We start from the raw sequence: 23,104 nt of genomic DNA, 5'->3' as shown, positions 1-23,104 counted from the left end.
ACTGCGTAGCATAGTTGAATGATTTGCTTTCAGCTGCCTGTAAAAAATTTAATTTGAGCCAGCTTTTAGCCCCATCACTCTTTGAACATCTTTTCATTTCTCAGCTATTAATGGCAGCCAGGTGAAAAGGCTTCGCGCGACACTCTCTGACTGTTGTTCCAAAAATGACTACGGTCGTTTCCTGCAGCTCAATGACACTAAGCTTTGACTGATATGGGTTTTTAATTAAAGATTGATAGCGATATTTTCAGTTTGAAAATCGCTATGGATATTTTGTGCCTACTAAATTTGAAATACTGGATTATATCTGATCTTTAATAAAAGGTCAATATCATACCATATATAACGTAGGTCTAACCCTAGTCAACACAGCTTCAAAATGAATGGCGTATGTATGGCAACACGGTCCCAGACACCCACGCTGGATGGTGGTTGAACGCACAATGCTGCTGTCTCTCTTTTCCTGCCTAGTCATCTAATCAATTGCTGGAGGAAACTCCTCCCCTGGCCTGTTTTTTTTTCTTCTTCTCTTCCTTTAAAAAAATAAATAAATAACTGCAATTAGCACATGGCTAATCTGCATAGAGGAAAGCCAGAGCACTCTTGGCAGAGGAGGTTGCACTGGGTATATTGTCTCATGACTGGGCCGCTGGCGGAAGGAAGCGTGGTGGTGGGGACTGATGCAGGGTGGGGTGTGTGATATGTAACTCGTATTCAAAACGGTGTGCGCGAGAGAGACAAGGGGACAGGGACAGAGACGCAGAGACAGGGACAGGGGAGAGAGAAACAAGGACAGGAGAGAGAGGAACAGGGACAGGTTGGGGTGTGTGATATGTAACTAGTATTCAAAACGGTGTGTGCGAGAGAGACGTGGGGACAGGGACAGGGGAGAGAGACGCGGGGACAGGGAGAAAGACGCGGGGACAGGGACAGAGACGCGGGGACAGGGAAGAGAGACGCAGAGACAGGGACAGGGGAGAGAGAAACAAGGACAGGAGAGAGAGGAACAGGGACAGGTTGGGGTGTGTGATATGTAACTAGTATTCAAAACGGTGTGTGCGAGAGAGACGTGGGGACAGGGACAGGGGAGAGAGACACAGGGACAGGGCAGAGAGACGCAGGGACAGGGGAGAGAGACGTGGGCACGGGGACAGGGTGGAGAGTGTGTTATATGTAACTAGTATTCAAAACGGTGTGTGCGAGAGAGACGCGGGGACAGGGACAGGGGAGAGAGACGCGGGGACAGGGACAGGGGGAGGGAGGAGGGGGTTGGAGCTGTGCCTGATAGCGGAGATGGAGCCTACTGGGCCGAGGGGAGCAGATGGACTGGGGGGACAGACGATAAACAACTGCTGCTAATTTAATCGGCCACACGGCCACATGGCCTCGGCGAGGCACACACACCATTGTTCTGCAGTAAAGCCCTTCAGCGCGCACGCCGGCGCTCACACACACACGCCGGCCTCATATGGCGGTGGAGTCGCATTCATCACATGTCAAACAGGGGGCAGGTACCATCTAACTTCACTCTTACTTTTGCCATTTACTAACCTTCATCGGGCTGGGCCTGGCCATGGACCCAAAAAGAGGAACATATCTCGCTATTTTTAGGCTGAATAGCGATACACGATATATATATATATATATATATATATATCTGTATTTTCTATGAAGTGGGCAAAATGTTCAGTTGTAAGTCAGAAGCCACATGTGAGATGTCAAGACTACTTGATACCTCAATATCGATATTGGGCCAATATTGTAGAGATGAGTATTGGTGCTTTCACAAAATATGTACAGATTTTTGGTAAATAATCATCGTTAAAGTCTGTGGATATAATTATAAGTGGTGGGTAAAGGCAAATAATAGAACAGAACAGTCTAGTAAGTCCAGAAAATGACATCTCTTTACTGTAATGCAGCCATTAAAACCAGGAAAACACTTATAACATATCACGATTCACGATATTACGATATCCAAAATCTAAGACCATGTCTACAGTACTCTCATATCACAATATATGGATGTAATACCGATATATTGCCCACTGCCCAGGCATGATAAACCTCTGTTTAACTTATCGTGCGCTCTTTGCTTCACATTCACAGTTAACACGCATTCAAACTGGGAGCTGCCCAGTACAGTCAGCCACAGTCTCCTACCAATGAGCAGCTCCACTGCAGCACATAGTAGTTGTGGAGGGGAGGAGAGTGTGTTCCTCATTCCCCTTTTTCACTCACAATTTCCATACGGGAATTCATATAGGGATGCACCGATTGCAAAATTCTGGGACAACAATACCGATGTTTAAAATAACAATTTGGCCGATAGCCGATATATTTTTCATAACTGTGCACCTTTATTAAAGACATTTTCACAAATGTTTGAAACTTTCTTCAATCCCCCTGTGTTGTCATCACAGAGTATGAGTATTCCCCTTCTCCATAAAGAATGACCATCAAAACACGCTGCTTCAAACACGCGGGCCACAGGCAGGCAGCGTGCTTTCAGCACAACCACAGGCAATGAAAACAATCTTGGCAGCCCAAATTTCTTCTCCAAATGGCCTTTTAGGTTCAAACAAAAACAAAAACAAAAACAACATTATTTGTTACCATATTATAATTTAGGTAAAGTGTGGCTAATTGGTTGGAACGAGGAGCCGGGGAAAGATCCATGCAGGTAAGTGCTAAAATAAACAAGAAGCTGGGGGGGGGGGGGGGGGGATTGAAAAGTAATGTTCTCAATTATGCAATTAGTCTGCCTTCCCACCATATCAGCCTTAGAGGTTCCGATATGTAGGTGACCGCTGCATGACTGCAAAGAAGCAAGGAGGGTGTATGAGAGGAGAGGAGGGGGGCTGGCCTGCTGGTGCCATCATCCAGAGGAGAGGAGGGGTATGAGAGGAGAGGAGGGGGGCTGGCCTGCTGGTGCCATCATCCAGAGGAGAGGAGGGGTATGAGAGGAGAGGAGGGGGGCTGGCCTGCTGGTGCCATCATCCAGAGGAGAGGAGGGGTATGAGAGGAGAGGAGGGGGGCTGGCCTGCTGGTGCCATCATCCAGAGGAGAGGAGGGGTATGAGAGGAGAGGAGGGGGGCTGGCCTGCTGGTGCCATCATCCAGACCGAGGAGATGCAACAGCACCCTACTCACCCCAGATGTTCACCCAGCTGTTCCACAGAATTCAAAAGATTTACAGGGAGGAGAGGAAGAGGGCGACTCACACGCACAGATGACAAACTCAGCTTTCGCGTCTCGAGAGAAAGATGAAAACAAAGTATTCTGGGGCTATTTGAGGTTACAGCAAAACAACAACAACAACGACGAGAATTAAAAAAATGGCTACTTTCCACCACTGTGAGGTGAGGGTTGGTGTGAGCAGAGTGAAGGAAAGAAGGAAAAGCCCCCCGTCACTGAAACACTTAAAACAGCTACTGGTGCTGTACATTGCATTTCTGTATCCATGTTGTTATTTGGAGTATTTGTCTTATTGCTCTGGATAACTGGCCAGTGGCCAAACAGACGATGATGTGACGTTATGTTGAGATAGTTCCTGCGCAGCTACAATGGCGTATGATAGCAGAAAATGTTTCAGCCATCTTGTTTTAGCCATCAGATAAATATCAGGTTTTAGCGTCCGCAGCTCCTCAGAATCAAAGAGTATTTCTAGAGCTGCCGTTTTGCACTGATGAGAAATCCATCGAAGAAGAGGCAGAGAGACCAATCCCCTCCGTCCACAGTGGTCTCAATAGACCAGAATGCAATATGCAGATTGAGCAAAAGGCATTGTGGGAAACATAGGAAATCACCAACTGAAGTTGACAGGGCAGGTGGATGCAAAGGTTAATGACAACACTTCCTCACAGAGTAACTCTTTGAATGCATGGCTTTGCTGTCGCTCCGGATCCAAGTTTAGGGGAGCCTGGTGACCAAAGTAAAAAAAATAGGCCAAGACAAAACACCGGCAGTTCAGTGAAAAATATATTTTGTATAGAAAAAAATAGAAAAAACAGTTTTTTCTTCAAAGAACACGCATGAGTGAGGCGGTACTATTGGCATGGCAAACAGCTCACGGGGTACATATGACAAAAAAGGTTGTGAACCACTGCTGTTAAGTGACAACGTCTATGTTGTTTTCAGTGCTGTGTGTTTGTTCCTCTCTCCTCAGTGGAATGCCTCTGGAGAAAACAAAATGTTGTCGATTCCTAGGCTCCCCCGCTGTGCGGCCTCGCCCACACTGCAGGCATACACAGCTCGCCCGCTGCGCGGCCTTGCCCGCAGCTCGGCTGCCACATGGCCTCGCCTGCTCTATTGGCATGCGCAGCGCACAATTGCCCAACTTGGCATCACTGCTTGAGTGACCATCACTGATGATGTCATAGACATTGTGACATCATCAGGGACATCATTACTGACCAAAATCATCACAAATCTCACAATGTGGGACCCAGAATGCAGACAGACAGAAAGACAGTCAGACGCCACTTTGGCAATCTTACGAATGATGATGATGATAACAGATTAAAATGCAACTTTATGAGAGAGCTATCTCAGTCATTCAAAAAGCTATACATAGGGGAGAGTTTCTAGTTGGATGGAAAATCAAAAAAATGAAAATATCAGATGTTTACCATGTGAAGGGTTTTTGCAGGCCCAGGCCTTAATATCTGGTGGGGGGGGTTTGTCCAAAATGTTGCCCTATGAAATCTGTTATAGCTTTTTTAAGTTCTCAATTCGGCGATTCCCTCTGTGATTGTGTTATCACAGAAACTACAGGAGCCTACCTTAATGCTGCCATCAGTCTGTCGCTGGGCCACGCTGTGCCCCCGTGGAGATTTGCCGCCGGGCCTAACAACTTCTATTGGGGAAACCCTGAAATGCTGCCTGCAACTGACTTGAAGACCAATTTAAAAACCAATTTGATGTTGGCACACAGCACACATGAGTGGACAGTTCCCAGTGAATACCCATGCAGCTTTGAAACGCACAATGCTAGCCGGTTCCCAGCAGCCTCCTCCTGGCTGACCCACTGTTCTCCACAGTGACAACAATGTGCTGTGAGGCGGAGCAGAGCAGCTTGCCGTGGCCGTCCGGGCCGCTGCACGACTGGACTGCCAGTGTGATGTTGGGGTCAGAGATACAAGAGACTGAACATCATTCTCTGACTGATGGCTGTCAACATGTCGGGCCAAACGGATTTTTCCAGGTGACAGCCACAGATTCCCGGGACTGAGGCGAGGCAGATGTTTTGACAGGTTGCGAGCAGGGGGTGGGTACAGTGTCTCTAATGCTGTATTCACATCGTGGTGATGTGCACAGTCAACAGAAAACCAGATGTTGTTCAACATTTTCAATAGTAGGACAATGCTAAATTCAACCGGCACTGCCGTTAAGCGTTGCCTAACGCACATACAGATGCAACAAAAGTTGAAGTCACCCAATTTTTACCTTCTACCACTGCGGTGAAGACAAACCAAATGCTGAAAAGTCTGGAAAGTCTCTAGCTTTCTTCTTCTAACGGACCATGTTGGAGTCGGGAAAAACATTTCCGGACGAAGACGACATACTGTCAAATTGTGGTTTGGCCGAGCGAATGGCCTGCCTCCCATGCTTCACTTCTTACTCGTTTACATGGGGTGTCATGTTTAATCATTTCTACAAGATGTAACCCAGTCGACATTCTGAAATGATATGAAATATTGAACAGTCAGAATGTGCGTGGAATGGTTGAACCTCGTTTATTAAAATCCCCTTGGCAAAGAGAAAGCACCTCATCACCACGTCCCACCACCACCACACCACGGCCTTGTTTTAAGTGTAGCGTGAGAGTGGCAGCTTTAGGAACCCCGCTCAGATCACATGAGCACTACACTAGGGCTTAGGAAGAAAGCGTTGTCTGGGATAAGCGACTTGATGCGTAACGGGCCGGCGACTCCTCCGCCGGTGTCGGCGGCCAGTTATGTCACGTTGCCGGGTGCTCGGCTTGCACCGCCGAGAAGGGATGCTTATTCAAGCTGACCACTGGCACCCTGGACGACCCATTAGGAGAAGTGTGTCAGTCACTACCATGCCAAAAATACCCTGGCTACTGAATGAGAGAAGCCACTTAGGGACCTGGCTGGGTCAGCGCCTGCCTCATGGCTACAGTCACAGCTCTGACACCGAGTCACCGACGTCACACACACACACACCTCCAAACACACTTGGTCAGGGGGGGGGAAATGCTTAGTCATAAAATGAATAGTCTACTGAGAATGGTTCATTTAAAATGGAATATTAAGTTCAGTGCTGACCATAGCAAAGCACTGCACTCCTCAGCTTCCAAAGAGACCTTTTTTTGGAATAGAGTTTTGTTTTTAGGTTGTAGTCATGACTGATTCCAGCCTCTAAGTGCTTTGGTCCTTGGTTAAAAAACAAATTGAGTGATGGACTGAATTGGACTGGTAAAACCGTTGGGACTGTTAAGTTGCACTGTCTCCATTGAGAAAACAGTTGCACTCGGGTGCAGCCATGCAAATCTTCAGGTCAACGGGAGGACCTAGCCAACAGTGGTTACTGCTTTTTCAAAAGCCATATCACCACACCTCTATGTATAACAGTATATAACAATGTCCAAGATTAACACCAAGTACCAAATACCAGCTAATTTGTCTTTGGCGAAAAAAATGGTGTCACCTACCATACAGGCCAGAAACCTCTTGAAATAACAGGCTATATATTCTTTAGAGATGCTGCGATCCGATCATGTGATCGGATATCGGCGCGATATCAGCCAAAAAACATGGATCGGATCGGATCGGATTCCAGCGAAAATGACCGATCCAAGGCTCCGATATAAGCACTCCATTCCATGACTCCGCTCCAGGATTTCTATCCAGCATGCAGCAGCAGCAGCAGTAGCAGCACAGAGGCCGCGTTGAGCCTAGGATGGCCAGGGCCAAAACGTCAGACACACCCGTCCTTAACCTATGTGCGATTAGAAATCACGCGTCCGCACCAGTTTGACAGTTTCAAATTATAACAAAACAACCACTATTGCAATTTGCAATACATGTCCCACAAGGTTTCTGAGATTAGGGGAAAGTCTGAGCTGGCGTTACGCTAAACCAAACGTGGGGATGAGGCAGCGGATTTGTTTTGGCGTTAACGTTTGTTGTGATGATGGCTAACGTTAGCTAGCTGGTTAGGCTATCTAGTTGCAGGGCAGCGCTCCACAAGCTTGTTGTGACCAAAACCCCCGCATTTAAAGCATTTCATACTCCCAGAGCTGGCGTAAACCATAGAGAACCTCATGCATTAGCCTACTCAAAATGAAACGTCCAGGGTTTGTATCTCCAAAATCAACTAACGCTAAACGTTACATGCAAGCTAACGTAGCTAGCTGCGGAGCACTCATGATCTATAAGGAAAACGAATGCGCATAGCCTACATAATTGTCAACATCACATACATGTATTTTCTTTAATCTAGACTACAGGCATCATTTTTCAGTCAAAAGTGAAACGACACAGATATGATGGCGTATAGTGAGGCTTTCCATGCCTCACTATAGAACTGGCCCCATGCAAAATTCAGACCGCTTATATGTTGCCGTCATGCCAAGAGTCTAAATGTAATTTTTTATGTTTTATCTGCAGACTAAGCAGCTAGGCTTTCGGTTCTATAAAAGCCATTATTTTTTGTATTGACTATTGAGTGATACACTTTACAAAAAAAAATATTATATCACAATAGTGATGTCAGATTTGCTTAGGTCAGAGCTATGGAATATTAAATCATCCATCTCGCCCAGCCCTAATTTGATTGTTATGTTTTAGTTTTACATCAAATGAATTAGATGAACTAAATCGTTTACATACTATATTACCAAAGCACACACATACATACCTAACCCTAAAAATGTTTGTTGCCTGCTAGCTATCAGACAGCATAGAGAGACTTAAATATGTGCTGTATCGGTATCGGATCGAAATCGGTATCGAATCGGGTATCGAAATTTGATCGGAATCGGATCGGTTTTGAGCTAAAATATCGAAATCGGATCGGAATTGAAAAATCTCGATCGCAGCATCTCTAATATTCTTTGGTCTTTGCCAGGTCTCAAACTTTGTCCCTGCTGCACACCGTACTCTCTCTCTGTCCGCGAACCAATCAAAATCCAAGGAAACAATGGCTCTGTATGAAAAAGGCTGCTGATTGGCTGCCTGTTACATAGAGTGGTAGCGTCACTCTTACCAATTATTAGGAATGTAGAAATTATTATTTGGTAGGTCAAAGTATTTACGGTACTTTGTTTACCAGCCCTTGACAGGTGAGCTGAAAAATACTTCGTAATGAGGTTATAATATGATGAGTAGCTCCAAGTAGAAAAGATTAGAAAAAGATCACTCAGTGATGTTAGTGGTCTTGCAATGTGTACTGGTAACGGTATTGCATTATTTGAGGCCCCCATGCTGTTATTTCTGTTGCGGTCTAGAATCAAAACTGAGGCTGGTATTTAATTCACGATCTGTGTCTTGTTTACTTCCCTGGTTTGGAAAGATTAGTTTAGTCTGCTCAGACTCAGACTTCCTCGCCAAGCCTTGCTCTGGATGCACTCCACAACTTTGGATTTATTGGCCTTAAAAGGAGGCTGGCGCGGTGCCAGACACGTTAGGCAAAACAGAGAGCAATGATTTCACTGGAGGGCACGATCCACAACAACACACGTCATGATTGAGTTCCACATACAAAAGAAAGCCAAGTCCTCGTGTGCCTACGTCCACTTTTTATTTCCACCTCATGTGAACCATCGTCTTTTTTTCCCCCCTCTTTGCAGAGAGCAAAGGTGAGCGCGCTGTGTAAGAGCTGGGATGCAGCATCAGTCTCTACCTTCCACCATCAACAACTGCACCCATTTAAAGGTTAACTGCTTTCCTCCATAAAACACACAGCATACGTCATGTAAATGAAGTCTGTAGCCTCACACAGGCGCAGAGAGGGATATTACTATGCTAATCTGGAGCATTTTAAAAAGGTAAATGTCAAAAGAAATGAATGTACCCTTACAGTGCGGCACACCCCAATACAATAGCCCAAGTTTGACATTTGTCCATGGGGGAACTTGTTTTTACCCCATGTATTTTCAATGTGCAAAACTGTCTGCTTGTGTTATTACAATAACACACACATTCATATTCAACAGCAGGGCAGGAATCAAACTCAAAACATACGTCACTCTACGTATCAGTCTGAACTCCAAGCCGTCGACATGGATTTCAGTGGGTGGGAGTTGACAAACAACTTCTTTGGCCAATCAGTGTCTCCAAATTCAATCCAAATCCACTCGGAAGAACGGCGAAAACGTCCGAGAAACTCTGCTGGTGCATGCTCCTGTTCTTGTTTAAATGTTGTTGTTATTGAGTCTAATTCTGCAATAACTGCACTTATGGCTGTGTCTTCTCTTAACGTTAACACTCGTTCCATTATAGGCAGTGGCTGTGAATTGATACCAGAAATTATTACTCCAGGGGACAAATAGGACACACATCTTTATGTTGGATATATCAAATATGAATATAAAATACAAGAAGCCCTCAAATCCAATATAAAGAGGTGTGTCCTGTCCTATTTGTCCCATGTAGTAATTATTACAAACACAAAACACACAAACACACAAGAAAATTCCATGACTTGCATGATTTGACTAATTCCATGACTTTTCCAGGACTGGAAAACGGGATTTTGAAATTCCATGACGTTTCCAGGTTTTCCATGAACGTGGGAACATGGTGAAAAAAGGTCGCCGTTGCTAAAGAAAGACGGATGGCTGGTGGCACGTAGAGTATGGGCAGGTCAGACAGGCTCCTGAGGCGGCAGGGATAACCCCCAACCCCCCTTACTACCACCAAGTAACTGAGTGGCGCACTTTATACACAAATACACACAGCTGTCAGGGGCAGACGAAGATCATTCACAAAACACCCCCCCCCCCCCCCCCACCCTCCTTCCCCTGGGTATCACTGACACCGTTTCTCCCCCATACACATAGACCATCCAGTCACACACGCGCGCACACACAGACACACACACAGACACGTCACGCACGCACACGCGCACAGCGCCGGGAGGCAGCATGCTGTCCGTGTGGCCTGTGGAGAATCATTACTCAGCAGTGCAGACTAAACGAGCCCAGAGTGAACTTCCTCTCTGAATGCACGGTCCATCTCTCCTCCACGACTCAGCGAGACAGACAGCCTCCACACAGCAGCTGGAATGTATTCCTTATGTTTTGTTTTCACCTGCTCGGAGCATAAGACACGTGGTGTTGGCAGCATCAGGACCGTTCAGAGAGTGTGGGCTCAGTTGCCAATCATAGAACAACAGTGGAATAATCGATTTAAAAAAAAAAGTCAAAATTATCTGATTACAGCTTCTTAAATGTGATATTTACTCCTCTGACAGTAAACTGAATATCTATGGGTTGAGGACAAAACAAGACATTTGAGAACGTCATCTTGGGCTTTGGGAAACACTGATCGTCATTTTTCACCATTTTCTAACATAGACCGTCTTTTGAGTAAATTGAGTAATCAAGACAATAATTAAGGTCAACAATTAGGTCTCCATTAACCCAATGTCTACTGATGTGCTCAAGTTTTCCCTTCTTAATCATTTCAAATCTGACAGAACAGACATTGGATGATGGAACAAATATTTAAATCTCCAGAGCCTGGGACCTGCTGCCACAACAAGATAGATCCCCAGTGTAACATCATCACAGAAATCTGACACACGGCGCATCTCCAGCGCGCTAAACGAGAGGGCAGCGGCCTGTGTAATGCTTTAATTAGTTTTACTTTTGAATCACAACACAGCGCCGGGCAAGAAACTTGCTCTGTTAACTGGGAAATATATTCCATCTTCATCACTTGTGAGAGTTTGTGACACAATAATGCCTTGGTGAAAGTGTTGATTTGTTAAGCTACAGTGCAACCTGCGCTGGGGCTCGCCTCGTTATGTATGGCAGTGGCAGAGCTCGTGTCGTGCATCTATTAGCAACAGTCAATTAAACAACACCCGAGGTTTCTGTTATGTTTTCAAACGGCAAAAATATAAATAAAAAAGTGTCTTCTGATTATGGCTTCATTCAAACTCAATTTGGAAAGAGTCGGCTCTCCGATGGCTTTGTAGCAGTGGGAAACACGTGGCATTATACACCGAAAACAACCCCACTATAATCCACTTGTTTGTGCCAAAGCCACGATGAAATCCCATAAGGGCACTGAGGTGCCCTTGAGCAAGGCCCTGCACCCCAACCGCTCCAGCGGAGCTGCTCAGTGGCCAGCAAGATCAGACTGTGGTTGTACTGTGGTCAGCTTCCAGGTATCAGTGATCAACTGCCACTCAATTAACCCATTCATTAATCTTAGCAGGTGACCCAGGTCAGGTGAATGCTGCCATAAAAATGACCTATATCATCATGAACAGCAATATGCACCAATTAAAAGTGTGCTGCTGTTAATGGGGTTAGGGTTGAAATTGAAGCATTTGACAAAACTCTGCAGAAACACCAGCCATCAGCACTCAGCATGGCTCTTGTGCAGTGGAAATAGGCTGAAGCCTGCGAACTGACGCTCTCTTAGCTGAACTTTGGTCAACTGGCTGCCACATCAGAAACTTCAAACACACAGTCAGACACGTGTGTGTGCTTGCGCGCGCACACACACACACACACACACACACACACACACACAGAAACATACGTTCTCTTACTAAACAGCGTGTACACATCTCACTGCCTTACTGCAACGCGTCCGGCCTGTGCGTCTATTTCAAACAGTTCATGTTTTAATGTTACTGACCTAAAATGATCCTCCGGCACTGGAAATTGCTCTGTTGTTTAGTCTTTCTGTCCCTTTGCCCTGAGTGAGGTCCTGTCCTCCATTGTGCCGTCATCTGTGTTAGTCATCAATATTCAACCGGCGCCACTGTGTCACCAAGACAAACTCCTGTACATTTACTTTCTTTAACTGCAAAATAAAGCCATTCTGATTCTTCCCAATTCAGTCACACTGAGATTTTTAAGCTGCCCTTCGCCACCTCCACAAATATAATTTATACCACTTCAGTATTCTCCGCTACCAAAATGTCCAATTAACACAACTTTCCCAGACACTCCTCCTCCTCCTCCTCCTCCTCCTCCACTTCTTCCCCTAGAGGAAGACTGAGCCAGGGCCCCTTGAGCAAGGAGCTGCTTATTAGCTCATTGAAAAGTGCATCACTCCACATGAAAAAGCTGCATCGCTGGCAATCTAGTGACCAAAGAGTGTCAAGGTGTTGTTAGGCTAGATGCTCTTTTTACTCCAGTGAAAGAGAGGATATGCCGACGGGTGCGAGAGAATATTAACACAAAACAAAAGCTTAGCTCCAAAATACTCTGATCAGGTGACATTTGTTCACTAGTCTTAAACATGTGTAATAGCACTTTAATGGCAAATAGACTTTGTGATAGCTTAATATGGGTGGAAAAAAACAGCAAGTGGATACACTGTGTGTGAAACTTGCATTTGAAATACATCAAATAAATAAGATACTTGGCTTTGGGACAATTGTAAATGCAATGCTGTCACTACTAGCATAGCCTCTCACCTACTATCACTACAGCCATAAATTCAAGAAAAGTGACAGTAGTACATTCATGTTTTCTTAAAAGTATAGATGCTACTGCAAAGACAATAGCCGCTAGGCTGGGCGATAATTCAATATTATCGTTTATCGTCTTTCAGTGGGATCATATCTCACTAATATAATAAGGCCGGTGGTTCTGCACAATTGCTGTGGAGCAGGTGAGCGCGCGAAGCATGCGAGGCATGCTAGAAATGAGCATGCGATATTTCTACTCATGATAATATGAAGATATTTTGCATGTCACACACATTTCTGCAGCCTAAATTGATGATGACAAGCAACTTTGACTAAAAAACACAATAAAAGTCATAAAATGAGGTATGGTAGGAATACTATTCGAATATCTCACCGCCCTATAATTGGAGAGCGGGATGGCAGCATGGCATGGCGCACAACTGCTCAACCGTAGGCCAGTTGAGCAGGCGAGGCCGTGTAGCAGCCGAGCTGCGGGCGAGGCTGCGCAGCAGCCGAGCTGTGTATGCGAGCCCGCGTAGAGGGCGAGGCCGGGCGAGATGCGTCACCCGTGAGACGTCGAGGGAAAACCAACGAGGTACGGGAGAAATGAGCGATGAAGAGGAGGCAGCGAAGGCAGACGAGGCACGGCAGGCTAGAAAGGAGCACGCTCTGTTTCTAGCGTGTTTTGTTTGAAATCACACCTAACATTACCATTTGCTTGAATGAGATAAACATTAATTTGATTATTTTATGTGATTTTGCATACATTAACCATATCGTGATATATTATTGATAAGAGAAAAATCCTTATGATTAGCATGATATTGATTACAACTATAATATCGTCCAGTCCTACTGCCGCTTGTTACTCTCTCCAAGTCCACATCTCAACTATTGAAGTTTTGGGCTTCACTCTGTCCACCACACAACCAAAAAAGGACAGAGATGAGAGCGGTGCAAAGAAAGTATCACTACATCTCGAGACACTTGTTCAATCTTCGTGTTCTTGGGACTCGTCCATATTCACAAGCACTGACAGCTGTGATTCTCAGAGAAGGCGACAGAAAATGCCCCAACATTTCCGAGCTAATTTCTTTAGAGATGAAATGATGGTATAAAAAACTAAATGTATACAATTAAAAACATCTTAAATATGTGTCAATGTCGTTGAAAATATGTCATAAAATGAGAAGGTAAGTCACTACTGTATTATAGATGTGGCCATGTCAGAAGTCTCCATAATAAACGAGGCTGAAAACAGGACACTGATGAGAGAACAGCATCTACTCCCCACTCATTAACTGGGTTTCCATCCAAATGTATCGCATAATTCAAGCGAATTTTGTGAAAATCCGCAAAATAAAATGCAAATTTATGCATGTTTCCATTCAGTTTTGTTTAGCGAGTTTTGGGAGTCGGCAGGTTGAGCAGTCGGTGGCGCTTCTCGTCAGGAGGAGGCGTAACATGCCTGTGTGCCTCTAAGAGATCTCTATCAGCGGAGACCTGCTTTGATTGAGTCATCACCGTCATCGTCATCGTCGTAAAGTCGCCTTCAAAGCATGATGTTAGATTATAACGAACTAGTTGTGTGGCTTAGCCTTCCCAAATATTGAGGGTCGTTTTTTAGAATTTAATACATAGAATTGGGAACGTTACATTCAATTTCATTCAGACTGCCTGGCGCTAATCGCCACCATTTCCCCCCGGAGTAGCATAAAGCGGAAGTGAAGTCACATCTGGTAGTCATCGTTAATTCGCAAAATCTGTTTCCATTGCAAAAGTTCGCATCTTCCTACTGTCGATACGCTGATAAATCCACCCCCTCCAGCGTAAAAACATTTATGCGATATTTCGACCTTTATTCGAATTTCTGGTGTTTCCATTCAAGTTTATATTCGCATTTTGGGTAAATGCGAATATCCAGAGGTGGATGGAAACCCAGTTATTGAGATGTAGCAGATTCACCCCATCTGCCCAAATTAGGGTACTGCTCTCGAGTTTGGTCCCTTCTCAAACTACGGGAAGTGACAGAGCGACTCAGGGTTCCTACACGTTTTTGAGTACAATTCAAACACTTTAAGTACTTTCAGAGCACTGAGAGCAGATGGTCGCCAATGTCGAATCTATCTCCAGTCCACTCCACTGTCTGCTCTGTATCCAGTCCACTCCACTGTCTGCTCTGTATCCAGTCCACTCCACTGTCTGCTCTGTATCCAGTCCACTCCACTGTCTGCTCTGTATCCAGTCCACTCCACTGTCTGCTCTGTATCCAGTCCACTCCACTGTCTGCTCTGTATCCAGTCCACTCCACTGTCTGCTCTGTCTTGTGTGAGACGCCAGGAGACAATAAACATGACCATGGAATCATTTCATTTGAAGTATTGAAAGATTTTTCCTTTACATGAGTGATTGTGTACATGAAATGCCAGATTATGTTGAAAATCAAGCACTTTTAAAAGGGTAATATTGATGGAATGGAAGTCTTCATCAGGGGGCTCAGGGATTTTATTGTTACTTTCTCTTTATTGTGTTTACATGTTTGTCATATACCGTATATGCAGGCACATTGGAAAAACTCAAAATAAAATATTCAAAAAAAGGAAATCAAGCACTTTTCAAGAAGTATATTCAAATTCAAGCATATTCCAGACCCCTGAAAAGTGTTTTGGCAAATTTGGCAAAAAGAACTTGCAACTCTGAACAAACAGACAGACAGACAGCTTTCCAATTATAGTATTAAGATTCCTAACCTTGAAAACATGTCAAATCAAGACTATTTTCCGAAGTGTCAAGACATTGTACGAACCCTGTCGAATACTAATGCCCAATGTCCACCAAGTGCGGTAGGGGTCCGGCATGGAAGCCGTGGGTGTGCCAGCACAGACTCATGCACACGTGAATCAGCACAGCAATGTCTGCCAGCACCGGGTGCTGATGAGTTGCAGTAACGGCACGGAGGCCGTACAGAACACGCACAGAAGGTCTCTGCCGCTTCATTCTTTTTCTGTATCTGATCTATTTTTGCCGGATCCACTTGCGTCAGAATGCACTTTGATTTGCAGGTGATGGATGCAACTCAATCAAGTGCATGCGGTGTACTAACTAGGGATGTCAACAGTCGCTTAACCACCGAGGATAGTTTTGAGCGGTTACGCTAGTCAGTCTATACGCCAATTTGCATACAGTGCGTCAGCAAAGCGTCTCATCATCTCACTCCCAGCCAGTCAGCCCCTCCCTCCACACTCTGAAAGCTGGACGCTCGCACTTTCATTTCGGTCTGCATACAACTCCAGAGACACGTTTTCTTAGCGACTTTTTAGACCCCTCTGGCGACTTTCTCAAAAGAGACTGGCGACGTTTTCTGGCCATGGGATTAGCAATGTCAATGTGATGAATCCGGTTGAATCCCAAAACACACCCATTTTCAGTAGGTAAGCCAAAGACGATAGCTAACGTTAAGTTAGCGTAGATGCTAGACAATATTGTGACTCTAAAACTCCACAACGTTGTTCCGGAAGTGCCCGCAACTGTCATGGCGGCGACTGCTGCCGCTACTTCCGCTCTGGACCAGACAACAAGTTGAACAAAGAGGGAACAGACACAGCAAACAGCGCTGCTGTCTACGTGCTGCAGTGGAAGAAGGAGGGACAGTAGAAATGAGTGATGAGGAGGAGGACGATGAAGAGGCACGGCAGGCTAGAAAGGCCAAACTGCCAGAAAGCAGAACAGTTCTGGAGTTTAAATGTTTAAAGGAAGAATACAACTAATGCCTAACTAACATCTTTTCCATCTGTCCAAATTAGGTTAATGGAGGAGGAAGGGGGGGTAAATGAATGGGGGGGGGGAACAGTGCACAAGCCTAATCAACTTGTTTTCTGTAAACCTGGACACATTTCAGTGCCTGCGTGTTTTAATAAAAAATGTTGACATTTGGCACTAGTGTATCAACAATGTATCGCAAGAGGAAATATCGCGATGTATCAATATTTCGATTAGGACTGGGAATCGCCGCTGATTTTCCGATTCGATACCAATATTTCTGATACAATACCAATTTTGCTTGGATATGAAAGATTCTCAAAGAACTACTGCTGTAAATTGTACAAGGAACCCTCTAACCTGGTGCATTATTAAAAATATTAATGTTCTCATTATGCTAAGAACCAAACCATACGAGTCTAACAGGGTCCATGGGAAAAGGTATTATATTTCAAATGTCGATATTGGGATTTATGAATGCATATCAGTTCCTTCAAATGAATATCGATTTGTATCGTTAAAAACTAATTTGTCCCGTCCCTACTCCTAAACAGCAGATAATGCTGGACTCACCAACGTTAGATCTTTTGGCTCTCTGGTCCCTTTATTATCATAATACAGCATCACAGACCGGCTGGCTTTGTAAAGGTAAACATGAGCGTTCTATGTGCAGTTTACTTGAGCTGCAGGATATCTGAGCAATAGGCTGTTAGTACACACCAAGAGCGATGCAAATATACAGCACAAAATTGCGATGCGAATTTTGACTGTACAGCACAGATGTGTGCACATCGGAAGCTTATTTCTGAAAAATCGACCTTGGTCCGAAAAAATTAACACCGCAATAACGCTCGGCAAAACATCGCCGTTAGTATGCGCGGTTGCATTGACTAATATAGGTTTAAAAAATATAATTTTTTATTTTATTTTCATTTTTATGTTCCCCCCCCCCGCGATTTTCTCCCCACTTGTACGTGGCCACTTTTTCCCCCTGCTGCCCCGGTCACTGCTCCACCCTCTGCCAATCTGGGGAGAGCTGAGACTAGCACCACGCTTCCTCCGAGACATACGTAGTTGCCAGCCGCTTCTTTTCACCTGACAGCGGGCGCTTCACCGGCAGGACGTAGCACGTGGGAGGATCACGCTATTCCCACCAGTTCCCGTCCCCACAAACAGGCGCCCCGACCGACCGACCAGAAGAGGCACTAGTGCAGCGACCAGGACAAATACCCTCAATCCGGCTTCCCACACGCAGACACCAGACAATCGTGCCTGTATGGACGCCCGACCAAGCTGGAGGTAACACGAGGATGCGAACCTGTGCCCCTCGCGTTGGTAGGCAGATAATCTACTGCTACACTACCCGGATGCCAGTTCGAAAAATATTATTTACGTGTGAATTAAATCGCACGGAATAAAAAAAATCACGGTGTGTAAGGACCTTTAAAGTTCACATTTTTCAAAACAGCTCTCGCTGCCATATGGAGCCGCCAGCATACGAACTCGCCTACTGTAGCTTACATTTCCTACAGTTTACCCCGTCATGATGCAGCACAGCAGCGATCAACTGAGTTCCACAGTTGTGTTAGAGACTGATGGTGCCTGTAGAGCTTGTCAGGCCGTGTTGCATGTTGGGACGGGAGGAGCGCCGTGTTTGTTGAATACCTGAAGCGGAGACATTAGTGGACTTCTCGTTATCCATACACATTGCTGACAACCTCTATGCTGAGAACAATGCAACTCTGCAAGCTATATAAGGCGAAGCTGGTCACCGTAAAGTCCAGTCTGTGTCTGAGGCAACAAGCGGTGGTAGCGCGGCGCCTCGAAAGGCAAAAGATTTATTCCTAGAAGATCAAGGGGTAAAAACACAATAAGTCATGGGGTCAAGAGGTAAAACACAAGTGAGCCCTCCTGTAGGGGAAACTGCACCTAAATGTGTTGCCACGTGCGGCGTGACTTGTCATGCTAACACTTTCTCATATTTGATTAGTAGGAAGCAGTGGACACAACACATAAACCCAAACACATCGTTTTCTTTTTTACAATAAGCATATAAACCAATAATGTCTTTTGGTACAAGTCATAGGAAATCAATCAACATCCTCCTCAAACCAAAGTGGCCTCTCAGCCTAAATCACATGGCCTAATAAAATATTTGTTTATCAGGGTACAATATGTATACATTGAGGCATCTTAATCTACCTCATTCTTTTCAGCATCTAAATTTGGTTGTTCTCTGTTTAAGCAAAATTGAGGCCAATAATTTAAGTGTTTGTTGACCAAGACAGTCCACCTATCCTAGTACCTATGAGACATATGACACATTGCTGTAAGGTAAGAACAGACCGTGTCAAACCACTCTGCATGTGGCTGTTATCACTGAAGAGGAGGATGTAGGTTAGCAGTGTTGACATGGTTACACACTCTGCATGCGAAAGTAAATGAGGCTATTGTGTACCTTCTGCCTGGAAAAAAAGAAAAAGGAAAGGAAAAGCTGTGGCTGACACTTGGCTGACACCTTGGCTGCTTGTAAACACAAGTGCAGCCAGTCCGACTGTCTCACGTGGCCCGAGACGTTAGGGCACAGTCACCTCGACACTGATCTGGAACCAGTGGAAAACACCGTTCTACAATGGGGCCACATGACCACACCTACTCCATCTGCTGTACCAGAGTCAGCCTACCGAACGAGCCGTCCACACAGTGCAACAGCCGAACTTCAGGTGCACAGCATGCCAGGGGTCAACTACTAGCAATCATAGATGTGCCTCAACATAAGTAGGCTTAAGGTTAAAACAGACAAACAAACAAACAGACCTACATAATACAGTCATCATGCAAATTACTGCAGTGGGAGGAACAGAACAAAATGTGTTCTCAAAATGTGTTCAATAAATACAACCAATGAGTAGGCTATTACCTATTCCCATGTGAATTGTGTGGTTTCTGTTTTGTTTTTCTATACCGATTACAGAACATGTCTATGGATTCATAAATACAAAAAAATACAAAATTAAACGTCATTTTGAGAGTATATAAATGCATGCATATTAGTCTTCAAAAGATGCACAAATACACGAATGAGCTCTTGATACGGTGGAGGAACACAGAACTGGGCAGAGAGGGGGGTGTTTTTCTGCAGCCTTCCATTAGATGCAATTATAAATGGCCGAGAGCAGAGGGACGGGGGAGCCAATCAGATCTCGGCTCGCATGTCAACCTAAGACCAACTGTCTCCTGGCTCTGACAGCAGCATTTTACCTCCATAATTCAAATCCCAAAGCAAAGGCAATCTGCACTTTGCCAACTCCAACCAGCGGGCCGTGTTTACACGGCGGCACATGGGCGAGAGGCAGGCACCAAAGAGAAAGCTGAGTCGAACCGAGTCACAATGAATGAACCCTCAGACACATTGTATCAAATCGCAGTCGTGATCATCATACTTTGACACAATGTGACTTACTTAGTGGAGCTAACTGTTGCCATTCACTGGCCTCATAGCCACATTTACACCTCACTACAGCGGCTTTTAAGCGACCGAATGGTCCTTTCTTAATGATTATGCAAATGTTATTTCACAGCTATCGGCATTTGCATCTTGTTACTGCTTTGACAGCGTTTGACACGACTTTGATAGCACAGAGAGGAGCACAACCACACACAATAATACCATTTTACCACGGACTCCTACAGAAATAACAGTGGTTACAGCACTTTAACTAGCTTGTGGTTGAGGGATCAGTTAGCCCTGCGAGGAAATATCACCTTATCTCTCCCCACATCCACACACAATTTCTTCTGACAAACTCCTACTCTACTTCACCCCGTTCACGTAGAGATTCACACCAATACCCTCGGCTCGGAAAGTTGTTTCTGCCCGAATATACGGCTTCTTTTTCTGTCTAAACACTATTGCAGGGGGTGGTACTGGGAGAAAGAGAGAGGCAGCCATTTTAGAGCTCTTGCTACATAGACAATGGCTGGTCCATTGCAATATGCAACTCCACAGTGCTTTTTCAGAGCTGTTGAGTGACTCTAACTTAGTCAAAGTAGGTCAGTGCTGTAAGTGAAGTTTACCTGATTTCTGCTTAGAGGTTGTCCAGTGTTTCCTGGGCTCATGGGAGGCGGATGGTGGCTCCTTTGTTGCCAACCCGGATGGCCCCCACCATACTGGCTACTGCCCATATCTGCTGGTCCCTTGCTGGCCCCTTCCTGATTGTTATAGTCTCCTTGGGGGTAATTCTGGTAGCTCCTGGCAGAGCTTGGAGATGTCAGGAGCTGATTTAAAGTTGGCGTGGACGTAGGCTGTTGGTTTCCCATGTTATACCTCTGATTATTGTACGAGGCAGCCATAGCGGTGGTTCCTCCCGCTGGCTGCTGCTTGCCTGGCTGCCCCCCAGCCGCCTGGGGCTGGCTATTACGCGGGGAATTCATGGCCCCGTATCCTTGGCCCTGATAAGAAGTCCTATTCGGGAATGGGCTGTAGTTGTTATAATGGTTGGGGTAGCCGTGTTCGTGTGAATTAGGGGGGTAAGGGTCCATCATGCTGCCTGCCGGCCCCGATGCAGCTGCCATGCCAGGGCTTTGTTGTCCGCCATGTTGATGAAAAGGGGCCCGACTGTAGTGCTGGTTGTAACCGTAAGGAGGTGGAGGAAAGGGGCCCGGGTGGTGGTGTCCCATCCCGGGGTGATTGTTCCCTTCGGGCCCGCCTGTATCATTCTGATTGCTGCTGTTATTATTCACCCTGGGCAGATTCCCGTTGCCGTTCTTCATGTCAGGGTCCCCTCCTCCCCCAGCAGCATCGCTCCCGTCCTGGAGCAGCTCCTTCTGGCCTGGAGATCCGCCACCGTCAGATCCCGCTTCCTTATTTTCATGCTGCTTCTCGCCCGGTACCGACTCCTCCTGTGGGTCCCGATCCGGCTTTTTGAGTTCGGATGGCGGGCTAGTGTTGAGAGTGGCGACGCTACTGGCGACCTGAGCGGCCATGATATCGCTCTCTCTCGCTCCTTCTCTCCCCCACTCTTTCTCTGCCTCTCTCGCTCTCTCAGCACGGCGACTCACTCGCAGTCAAACTCCGAAGAACCATTGAACATAAATACAATTATTTTTATAAGAACGTACCCGTCGTCCCGGTTCATTCCCCCCTTTACCCCTCCGCCCGGGCCGGTATCCGGTAATCCACTGCGACTCCGTTTAAAGTTCAAACTGGGGGGTGAAAGTTTGTGGAAGAAAATATATATAAATACAGACAGAGCCAGGGAATTGAAATTCACCGACACAAGTGGTGTGTGTGTTGGAGGGGGGGGGGCTTCTGTTACAGAACGAGAGCGCGAGCTAGAAACCAACCAAACCAGCACGAGGCTCCGCGAGACACAGCCATCTTACCGACCTGTCGCGAGAGCAGAGAAACCCGGAGCGGATCCAACACTCACTGGAGCCGGACTGCATTGACTACAGCTAATAACAACATTGATTATAGCTAATAGGAACGGTTATTTGGGGTCTATTGACTTGCAAACTAAGCTGCTACATTAAAACGTCTTTGTATTTGAATGGCTCTGTGTGTAGTTAAGCGTTTGGTCGTTCTGAGACTGGAACTGTTTCTTTTAGGAGACTTTAGCTATAATTTTATGGTATGAAAATAGGCTGTACTACAATGTCCCATATGGCTGACATAAGTTCGCTTATTGCATTTCAATTGGACAACACAAACGTTATGCTATATGAAGATAATGTCCAAAATCTGTCTGACATCAGTTTGTCTATCTAATTTCATTTAGAAGACATTTTAGGCTAATGAGCAACACACACTGGGGATGTCATTTTCCAGAATTTGTCTCATGTAAACTTACTACATTTAGAATAGGCTACACTAGAGATAACATGCTTGGGTCAACAATGTGCAAAATCTGTCAGTAAGTTTATGGTAGTTTCAGTTTATTGCACTGTGTAACACTTGTGCTTCGGAAAATAGGCTACAAATAGGGGCCCAACAATGTCCAAAATGTTAGTTTATTTCATTTATTCGGTTTATACACTCAACAATGTCCATAATTTATACACTTAAACCCTCAAAAGACAATAATGTCCATGTTACTTAGGCCTACATCAATTTTATATAAACAAGTGGTCCCTCCACTACATCCATAGAAAGCTATATGTATAACATTGTAGAAATATCATGAAACAATTGGAATAATCTAAGGCTACTCTGCCTTGAAGCCAAGCATAACTATAGGCTATTCTTGGCTATATTCTGATTACAAAAATTGCTTCATGCATGAGCTGTGTGTTCCCCCTTGTTGTGTTCATTTGTGCACTTTATCTTATTAGCTTGTTAAAGGACTGGGACAAAATAGGCTACAATGTCATCTTCTGTTAGAGAGGATCTAATGGGTGGAAGTGACTGCTTCCATGTGTGGACAGCAAATGAGAGGACTAACTGCAGCGCAAGGAAAGTAGAGGGAAAGCATGAAATTACAACCTGTGCATGTCTCTGTGCTGAGTGTGAGTGTGTGTCAGAGAGGGTAGAACAGAGAGGATGGGGGATGGACTGAGCCAGTCAGAGAGCAGGAAGTGAAGACACAAAAAAGAGAAACAGTGGTAGAGGGGAAAATGACAGTGTAGGCCACTGAAATTCAGCATAGAATGTTATCTGTAAAAGTGAAATCACACCCCAACACATATACGAGAGATTTGGAGAAGGCAGTAGTCCTATACAA

The 23,104-nt window shown here is 45.3% G+C and overlaps 1 protein-coding gene across 1 annotated transcript in view; it reads right to left on the bottom strand.

Moving 5' to 3' along the window:
* Positions 1 to 21,619, bottom strand: part of arid1ab (AT-rich interactive domain 1Ab) — a 72,594-nt gene extending 50,975 nt beyond the window's left edge. Inside the window, exon 1 of the mRNA XM_083646786.1 lies at positions 20,460 to 21,619. Within this exon, the coding sequence (XP_083502912.1) occupies positions 20,460 to 21,368 (909 nt within the window). The 5' untranslated portion in view covers positions 21,369 to 21,619. The remainder of the gene's footprint in view (positions 1 to 20,459) is intronic.
* Positions 21,620 to 23,104: the final 1,485 nt, after the last annotated feature.

Source organism: Poromitra crassiceps (genome assembly GCF_964638095.1).
Source record: "Poromitra crassiceps genome assembly, chromosome: 11".
Classification (NCBI taxonomy): domain Eukaryota; kingdom Metazoa; phylum Chordata; class Actinopteri; order Beryciformes; family Melamphaidae; genus Poromitra; species Poromitra crassiceps.
This window is presented reverse-complemented; position numbering and strand designations above follow the sequence as displayed.